At 61.5% G+C, this 9,205-nt stretch overlaps 1 protein-coding gene across 1 annotated transcript; it reads right to left on the bottom strand.

Annotated features, from left to right (window-relative positions):
* Positions 1 to 383: 383 nt before the first annotated feature.
* LOC133262401 (bactericidal permeability-increasing protein-like) lies at positions 384 to 8,190 on the bottom strand. The gene is made up of 15 exons (XM_061441539.1): positions 8,033 to 8,190; positions 7,133 to 7,247; positions 6,498 to 6,626; positions 5,954 to 6,109; positions 5,486 to 5,549; positions 3,715 to 3,778; positions 3,409 to 3,500; positions 3,109 to 3,285; positions 2,940 to 2,999; positions 2,657 to 2,824; positions 2,209 to 2,276; positions 1,965 to 2,007; positions 1,586 to 1,649; positions 1,036 to 1,112; positions 384 to 572 (listed from the first exon to the last, which is right to left on the bottom strand). The coding sequence occupies exons 1-15, from the start codon at positions 8,145 to 8,147 to the stop codon at positions 519 to 521; spliced, it is 1,446 nt and encodes a 481-aa protein (XP_061297523.1). The 5' UTR covers positions 8,148 to 8,190; the 3' UTR covers positions 384 to 518.
* Between the last annotated feature and the right edge of the window lie 1,015 nt (positions 8,191 to 9,205).

Raw genomic sequence — 9,205 nt, 5'->3', positions numbered from 1 at the left:
TGTTAATGACGGTGTTAATGACGGTGTGTGTTAATATCGTTGTTAATATCGTTGTTAATGACGGTGTGTGTTAATATCGCTGTTAATATCGTTGTTAATGACGGTGTGTGTTAATAGCGTTGTTAATGACGGTGTGTGTTAATAGCGTTGTTAATGACGGTGTGTGTTAATAGCGTTGTTAATGACGGTGTGTGTTAATAGCGTTGTTAATAACGGTGTTTGTTAATGACGGTGCTTTAGGGCTTCACCATGGCCGCGGGGCTGCAAACAGCCGGTACGAGCTCCGACAGACACCGCTCCGGCACAGCCGCCTTTATTGCCGCCCGGGGGGGACCGGGGGCGGGATGGGACCAGGGGCAGGATGGGACCGGGGACCCGGCGGGGGGATCGGGATTCGGCCCCGGGTGGTGCTGCCCGGTCCAGGACATGAGCTGATGTCTTCAGCGCCAGCAGCAGGGCGCGGGAGGAGGGAAGGGGTGAAGGGAACAGGGCTGGTGCTCGAGGTCCTTCTTGCGGCTCTATCTCCGTCCCCGGGGCTGGTACTGGACGTCTGCTCCGAGCAGCAGGAAATTCTGGGAGGGAAAGAATAAAACCACGAGGCTGTGACAGGCCCTGGCACCTGTGTTCCCCAGCACACCCCCATCGCGGGAGGGAGCGTGGTTCTGATAGCCCGCAGCTTAATTCTAGCCCTGGAAGGGCGCTGGAGACGTTTCACAGCCATGCCTTGCAATAGGGCCACTCAGCACCCTCATCGTGGCACCGCCCTGGGGCTCCCCCAAGGCCCCCACAACAGGGGCTTCGCCCCAGGACCCGGCAGGGCTCCTTCCACCACGTCTGGCAGGCGCTGCCTGACCCACCGCAGGCAGATGTGTGCAGTGGGTGCTCACACGCAGCACCCCAGCTGCACGGGGCTGTGTGCTCTAAGTGTAATGGGCAACGCAGACCCTGGGTTTAAGAACAGGAGAATGATGCGTGGTTCCTGCTGCCCACCATGGGGGGGGCCGGTTCTGCACCCCGAGTGCTCCCCTCACTCACCTGGTGAAACCCCACGAGGATGTTGGAGAGCTGTATCCTGTCTGGCAGCGGCAGAGGGAAGCCCTGCGCTAACCTCTCTGCAAAACACAACACACGCGGCCATGCTGGGATGGCAATGGGAGCAAGAGGGAGCAGGGGCTGTGCAAAGCGGGCACCTGCCTCCCCCTAACCCTTCCTTCACCCATGTGCCCAGGGCAGGCAGAGGAAATTCCTCCCAAGCTCCACGTCCAGGCTGGGGGACATGGTGTCACTGCTGTGCCTGGACCCCAGCCCGGCTCTGGCCTGAGTTGCTGGGGAGTCACGAGAAGCAGCGAGCGGGGCAGAGGGGCTGGAAGGCATTAGGATGTGCATCGTGCTCATGTCCTCCATTGCATTCACTGCTGGGTGCACATCACAGCACCAAGAGGCTCGCGACCCCTCTGCCCGCAGGCACTTGTGGACTTCACCCATGGATCAGGCTTGGCAATGGGGATTTAACTGAGGAGCTGGACCTGCTTGGATGGAGCAACGTGCCTGGCTGCAGCACCCCAGCCCCGCAGCAGGTTCTCACCGTTAAGACGTGGGAGCAGGATGCTGGAAGCCAGGACGTTCATGATGGACTGCAGCATTCGTACCTGAGGAGCAGGAAGAGGGGAAGGAGAAGAGCTTTAGGCTGTGGGAGAGCAGGAGATGGCACGGGAGGGTAATCGGGGAAAGGAAAGGAGACGAGGAGCTGCAGTGGGCACACACTTTGCCAGAGACCAGCAGCTTTGGCCATGCTGGCAGGGTAGGAAGTGTAGGGGTGAGGGAGGCAACAGCATCTGGCTCTGCACCCTGGGTGCACCCCAGCTCCCGGTGTTGGGGGGCAGAGGGGAGTGAACCCTCTCCTTGCCCCCCAGCAGGCTCTTGCCTCCATGCTGCGGCTCTGCTCATGGTCAGGGATGGTTTACCTGGAAAGTGCCCACATCCGAATGCTTCAGAGAGAGCTTCAACCTGCACAGGGACAGCAGTGCTGCTGTGGCAGTGTCCCAATGGAGGGGCACGTCCCACCCATTCATTGCACATGGATCCTGCTCCCTCCAGCCCCAACCCATCCCCTCCACACCAGGTCCACATTCTGGGATCTCCCCACCTCACCTCTGTCCCCAGAGCCCAGAGGCACCCCCAGCCCCCCCGGCTGCTCCCCCTCCGTACCTGCCCACCTTCAGGCTCCCAACGATGTGGCCAGATTTCACGTCAATGACAGCGGACACGTTGCCTGTCTGGGAGAGAGCAGAGCTCTGGCAGTGCTCCCCCCACACCAGGCACCCAGCCATGGCTCTGAGCAGCCAAAAGGCAGCAGGACGCTGCCCATCCAGGGTGCCTTTCCCACAGCATTAAACCTGGCTTGTGCCAGCTCGGCTGTCTTCTGCTGGGGACATCCCCACTACACCAGGACCGGGCTGGTGCCAGGCAGCCCCCGGCACCTCCCCGGCAGGAGCTCGCAGCAGTGGCTCAGCGCTGCTGAGCGCAGCAGGGGGATGCTGCACAGCCCAAATCTTTGTCCCACTGGGATGCAGGGCAGGGCTCATGGGCACACAGCAGCACCTAAAGCTGTGCCTGCACCCTGAGCTGCCCCAGCAGGGCCGCAGTCACAACTCACCAGGCTGAGGAGGAAGAGGGGAGCCAGGGTGGAGTTGGGAAGGATGGCATAAGCCTGGATATCCACAACAGGCTTGAGGGAGAGCCCATCCGGTCCGATGGTCAGGAACGGGGCGGAAGGGGCGGACAGCCTGACCTTCATCTCCATGTGTGGGTACATCTCCTCCAGCTGCAGAGGGGCAGGGAGAGGGCAGGGACAGCAGCACAAAGCCCCATCCCTGGGGGAGAGCACTTTGCATGGAGCAAAACACAGGAGCTGTGGGGAGGCAGGGCCGGGCACTCACCTGGGGAATGAAGGCTGAGAAGGTGGAGGTGTTCAAGTGGAACTCAACGCCCTTTGGGATCTGTGCCAGGAGAACAGTCACACCAGGGCAATGCGGCACAGCCGAGCCCATGGCGAGCTCAGCGCCCATGGCCCCGGCAGGGCCAGCCCCGTCCCCCTGCGCTGCTCACCACGGAGTTGGTGATCTCAAAGACCAGCGCCCCGCCCGCGTGGTAGGCGAAGCTGGCTGTGTTGAAGAAGTAGCTGGAGGCTCCAAAGTAAACCATGCGGTCGTGGTCCGGGGGCAAGGCCAGCGCCAGCGGAGGGAAGGGGACGGCGGAGCGGTGAGCCAGGGAGAAGAATTCACCCTGGAGAAGCAGAGAGCAGGGGGTGGTGGGACTGGCACTGGCAAAGAGCACCTGCAGCAGGTGCCTAAACCTGGTCCCCACCGCCTGTGGGAAGGCATTGGCTCTCCCAGGGCAGCCTCTCACCTTCAGGTCCACGTCCAGGGACTGCGCAGTAGCAGTTGGGGGTGCCACCAAGGAGTAATCGATCCCAGCCACGGCATCAATCTGGGCTGTGACTGTAAAACAACAGCTTCATGTGTGCTTGCTTCTATTCAGAAGCAAAACCTCCCGTTTCCCTCCTGGCAGTTTCTGAGCCGCTGCTGCACCGAGGGATGCTCTGGGTCCCCCGGGTACGGCAGCTGCATCCCCACCAGTGACACAGGTAAAGCAGAGTCCCCATGGCCGGGGCATGCTGTGAGCTGCCCCCCAAGCCCCGTGCAGCCCCGGTACCTGGCAGGGTCTGGGCGTAAGGCTGGAGCTCGCTGCGCACAGACTTGGCCACGCTCTCGCAGACCTGCGGGAGGGAGAGGGCGAAGCTGGGCAGGGGCAGGGAGCGCAGCCCAGGCTGTGCCCAGGCAGAGCCGCAGCCCAGGGCTGGCTTCACCCTTGCAAGAGCTCATTAAATAAAGGGCACTCGGAGGTGGTTGTCTCTGTTCAGCAGGCAGCACCTTAGCGCAGCGGCCATGACACAGGCAGGGTTTGTGCCTGCAAACAGCTGCTTGCAGCAAGCTCCCCACGCACAGCCCAGCTCCATGGGGCCCTCAAAAGGAAGCTCCCTCGTGCCCTCACACTCTTCCTATGGCCCATGCTGGAATGGGCTGTGCTGAGCAGCCAAGACCTGGCTGAGGCGGAGCAGCTGGAAGAGCTGATCCCCCCGCAGGGGCACTGATAGCACTGACAAAGCAGCGCTGCCGTGAGCTCCTACAGCCAGGACAGAGAGCAGGTCCCTCTGCTGCTCTCATCCACGGCTGAAGCCTTGGCGTTGCAGCAGGATTTAACTGCAGGCTAAACACTAGCCCAGGAAATTCACTGCAGGAGATAATCTGCACAAGGTCTCTTCCAGCGCTTCCACATAACGGCACAAACAGCCATCGTCTGCCTCACCGGGCATCCAGCCTGCAGCAGCAGAGGGATGCGGAGCTGCAGAGGAGCAGTGACCCCACTGACAGCAATGCAGCCACTGGTTGTGCAGCACCGGGGAGGAAGAGGAGGGACAGAGCCCTGAGCATGGCATTATTGACATATTGCTGCTCTGCCCAGTGCCCAGACGATATTCCTCTGTCTGTGCTGGAAACACCCATTGCTGCCTGGGAGCACAGAGCTCCTTTGGAGACCCAAAGCCCTCCTTCCATGAGGCAAAACAGCAGAAAGGGCCTTCAAGCTCTGGCTTGGCTCCTTTTGCCAGCCCATCTGCTGCTACAGCTCCCAGAGGCCTTGGGAATGCCAATGCATGGCATTGAGAATAGCGCCCGGGCAGGATGGGGTCTGTTGTGGGAGTGGGATTTGCCTGCTCTCCAACTGCTTCCTTCCTGAGCAAGGGTCGCATCCAGGGAGGCTGTAACTCTGCCAGTCGGCCTTGTAGTAATTACAGCTAACAGCTTGGGCCTTGTCTTGCTGCAGGACTCCTGCATGTAGGTTCCTGCACTGGTTTTGGGGCCTCCCCACTAAAACAAGATGGGAAGTGTCAAGTCCAGAATGAGAGTTCCCCCCCCCCGTGCTCCCCAAAGCAGAGCGCAGGCGTTTAAAGGACAGCTCTGACCAGGTTTCCTCTGCTGCACCGGGCTTGGCCAAGGCATAAGATCCAATTAACCGACCACATGGAAAGGAAAGTCTTTGTTCATTAGGAGCCAATTACTCCGGCTTTGGCAGCAGCTGCAGGTTTTGGATCCAGCCCCAGGCACACGATGCTGCGGGGGCTGCAGTTACAATCATAGCAGGCTTTGGGTTGGAAAGAACCTTAAGATCATCCAGTTCCAACCCCCTGCCACGGGCAGGGACGCCTCACAACCATATTGCCCAAGGCCCTGTCCAACCTGGCCTTGGACACTGCCAGGGATGGAGTTAGCGGTGCCCATTCCTCTGGTTCTCACCAGATGGATAGCATGCCTGTGGACTCTGGCTCCAGTCACATCCCTGCATGTGCTCTGGTCCCTCATCAGCTACAAGCAGAGGCTAAAGAAGACCTGAAAACCCGGGGCTCTGCCCTCCTTCCCTCACCTACCTTGCTTTCCAGGATCTTCCGGAACCTGGACTCAATAGCTTTATGGAACAGGTTGTAAAGCCACCTGCAGAGAAAACCAGAAAGGAGTCCTGCTTTATGCAGCTCAGAGGCTGCTGCAGTACTTGCCCGGGAAACAGGAACACTAATGATGCAGGACACTGGGAAACATCATTCCCACAGCAAGCTGGCATCTGGCTTTGCCTCAGGGTTTATATTTGCAAACACACTTGCTTGCAACCCCCTGCACACACGTCCAGTGACTGCCTTAAATCCCCCCTAAACATGCAGGGTAAATTCAGGCCGGTTTTCAGCTCGTGCAGCTGCACACTTGGATGAGGACAGTGCAAGAGGCCAGAGCGGGCTGGTGCGGGCAGCCTGCAGGGCAGCCCCCAAGGCACGCAGCTATTCCAGCATCCTGCTCCTGACACCAGGGCCCGGCAGCCACGTTCCCGCAGCGCTGTCACGTACCCAAACTTGCCCGAGAAGTGCACGCGGATGCTGGAGATGCGGGTGCTGCAGGCGGAGGTGTCGATCGTGGGCTTCCCGGAGGCCTCACTGCCCAGCCTCAGGTGGATTTTGATGTAGACGTTCTCCACCCTCAGGTCAAAGGAGCCGTGGTCCCGGCTGCAGGGACGGGACAAGAAAGGGACGGTTCTCGGTGCCTGTGCCTGGCCAAGTGGCACCAACCTTTCCCCACCCCCTGTCCCTGCAGGCGCTCAGGAAGGTGCCCCCAGTGCAGGCAGGTAGGAGGGACCGTCCCTCACACCCCAGGTGCCACAAGAGGGGAGATGGCTTCACGTTGTCTCCCCAGGCACTTGGCAAGCAGGATAACCGCTGTGGGCAGCTCTGGGGGCTCCTGCCATTGGAGGGGCCTGGCTCCTGTCAGGAACACAGCGGCTGCAGGACAGACTCTGGAGAGAGCAAAGCCAGAGCTGCCAAAACAGCAGGAGAAAGGAGAGGAGAAGGAACCTGTCCAGAGCCAGGGCAGGGAGCGGAGGAGCCAGGCACGCACATGAAGTGCATCTTCACCCGCCAGTTCCCGTCCAGCTCGGCGAAGGCATTGGAGATGGAGACCTGGAGGCCCACGCCGGGGACCAGCGAGACCCGTGAGTAGGGCAGGTGGAAGCCGCGCAGGGACAGCCTAAACAGAAACCAGCGACAGGCACAAGTCACGTCAGAGCGGGGCTCATGCCCGGGCACACGGCAGCATCCCAGCTCCCGTCCTGCCAGCACAGCGATGCCTGGCAGGGGTGCACAGCACAGCGTGATGGTGCCCTTAGAAACATGGTCCCTGCAGCCACCCAAACCAGCTCAAAACCCAGCGCTGCAGGAGCTGAGGGGTGCAATGGGGCAGTGAAGAGCTTGGATCTCCACAGGGACCAAACTCCTGCTCCCATGGGCAAAGCCACCTCCACCCACCGGGCTTCAAAATCCTCATCCCCTTCATCCTCATTCCCTTTTCCCCCTTGCACAAGGGGTGAAGCAGGAGAGTCACTGCCTGCCCAGAGGACAGGGCCAGCACCTCAGAGAGCTGTAGAGGGGACAGGATGCTCCTCATAGCTGCGAGGTTCCCCATCCTCTTCCTCCCTCCTGCCCCTCGCAGAGGCTGGGGTGCAGTTTGCTGCTCCAGGCACTGGCAGAACTCACCTGGAGACCTCGTACTGCACCTTCCCCACGTGCCAGACGCGGAAGTCACCCGAGATGTCCGGCAGCTTCAGCTGGGCCAGCTCCTTCTCCAGGACCGCGATCCCATGCTGATGGGCTGCAGGGGCAGAGGGAGAGCATCATCCCCACCACACACTTCCCATGGGAGCGGGGAGGACGCACAGCAAAAGGGTTAAAGGAAACATGCAGGCGATGCCCTGGCTGCTTTCCACCTCCCAGGCTACCTTTAAAGCTTATCTGGGTGCACTGAGCCCTGTGAGCACATGGGCAGTGCTGCTGAAGCCCCAGAGGAAGGTGGTGGCCAGGCACTGGAAGGGGAGAGAGGTCCCAGTCCTCGCTGGGTGCGGGGTGAGGTGTGCAGAGGCACCATGCTGCTCCATGCCCAGCCCGGGCTAGCAAAGCTGGATGGAGCACACGTCCCAGGGAGCAGCACAGCACGAGCAGGAGCCGCATCCCTGCATCCGCCTGGGAAGGGGAGTCACGTCCCTGCTCCCGCACAGCTGGGATTGCTGCCGGCTAAATGAGCTGTTCCTCGTGGAGTGTATTTCAATCCATAACAGCGCTCCACTGGAGCCGGGCTCTGCCTGCCTCAGTAACACCCGCACGGGGCCCATCCATCTCTGTCAGTGCCCCCCTGCAGCTCCCACCTCCGCAGCTCTCTCCTCCAGGGCTCAGGGCTCTGCTGCCCCGGCACTTGCCATGAGAGCAGCACCCTCTGCCCTGCGCCTGTCCCAGCCGGGGGATGCACCGGTGGGAAGCAAGGAGCAATGGTGCCTTTGGCACCTCCAGCCAAGCTTCCTGTCCTGCCCCAGGACCCTGCACCCAGCTCCATGCCTCAGCCCCAGCACACCTGCAAGCAGGGAAACGAGCAGCCAAACCCACCATAGTCCAAGCCTGCCTGGGTGATCCTCACCACAAAGCCGGGGTTGGCGGCCCTGGCGAGTGCCAGGCACAAAGCCAGCGCCCCGCAAGCCACGGCCAGGCTCTGCGCTCCCATCCCGGCTGCCCCGCGGTGCCGCAGTGCCCGGCTCTCCCTGCCCGCGCTGCCTTTATACCCCTGCCAAAACGGGAACCGGGGCTGAGGGAGGCGTTGGAGCCGCTGCCACAGCCGGTGCGGGACGGCCCCGGAGCCCCACAGCTTCCTGCTTGGCCACCGCCCGGCTCCTCTGCACTGCTGGCACCCGTGCCTATGGCACGGCACAACGTGGCACAGCATGGCATGATATGGCCCGGCACGATACGGCACAGCATGGCACACCGGCAGCGTGCCCGGTGCCTCTCCTCACAGGCAGGGAAATCCGGGCGGCAAGAGCTCGGTGTCCAGCTCCCCGTGGGGTGCAGCCCCGCTGCGGGCAGGGTTTGCCTCACGGGGCTGTGTTCTCGCTGCCTGCTCTGCTCTGCCTCTGCCAAGCCCGAGCCATCCGCCAGCCCTGCTGCCTCCTCACTCCACACCACAGAGCTCGGGTCTGCCCTGGGCTCGAGCTGCTGCTGTCAGCACAGACCCACCAAAGGCTCCGGTGAAACCAGAGCAGCGCTGGGGCACAGCAAGGGCTGAAGGAAGAGAGTTATGGTTTCTCATCGCATATGGGCAGACCCTGGAGTCCCCCCACACCCAGCAAGGCTGTGAAAGGGCTGGGCATGGGGGGCAACCAAACCATGAGGGTGCCCAGCACAGGGCAGCCGTGCACAGGAGGACACATCCAGCCCACCAGGATCACATCCCAGCGGCAAAACTTGCGGGGCCCTGACATGTCACAGCTCTTGGGCTGGGGATGAGGGCAGGAGCTGGGGGCAGGCAGGGGTAGGGGGGCACCCTTGGGGTCTCCAGCAGGGAGATCCAGGCTGGCCGGACCCTCACACGGGCTGTGGGATGGAGCTGAGTGAAGAAATGATTTAAGTGACTTTCATTTCCCGTTGGGGAGGTGGCGGGAGCAGGCAGAGGAAGCCCACGGCCGCTGATGCGGGCAGATCTTGTGCTGCATCCAGGGAAGTTCTGGCTGCCCGAGGAAACATCCCTGAACCAAGCGCTTGTGAAACGCAGCTATTGCTCAAGCC

This window comes from Pezoporus flaviventris, unplaced genomic scaffold, assembly GCF_033815535.1.
Source record: "Pezoporus flaviventris isolate CSIRO_AGI_PZ_B2104156 unplaced genomic scaffold, CSIRO_AGI_Pfla_v1 ptg000213l, whole genome shotgun sequence".
NCBI classification, from domain to species: Eukaryota; Metazoa; Chordata; class Aves; order Psittaciformes; family Psittacidae; genus Pezoporus; species Pezoporus flaviventris.
Note: the sequence above shows the minus strand (reverse complement) of the source record. Positions and strands in the feature narration are given on the sequence as shown.

Bases quoted from the DNA above. Each gene is read 5' to 3' on its own strand.
- LOC133262401 (XM_061441539.1), bottom strand. From the start codon at position 8,147: ATGGGAGCGCAGAGCCTGGCCGTGGCTTGCGGGGCGCTGGCTTTGTGC. The intron at 7,248-8,032 runs GTGGGTTTGGCT...CTGCCCCTGCAG, and splicing joins CCAGGCAGGCTTGGACTATG to CCCATCAGCATGGGATCGCG. The intron at 1,650-1,964 runs GTAAACCATCCC...CCTGCTCCTCAG, and splicing joins CGGATGTGGGCACTTTCCAG to GTACGAATGCTGCAGTCCAT.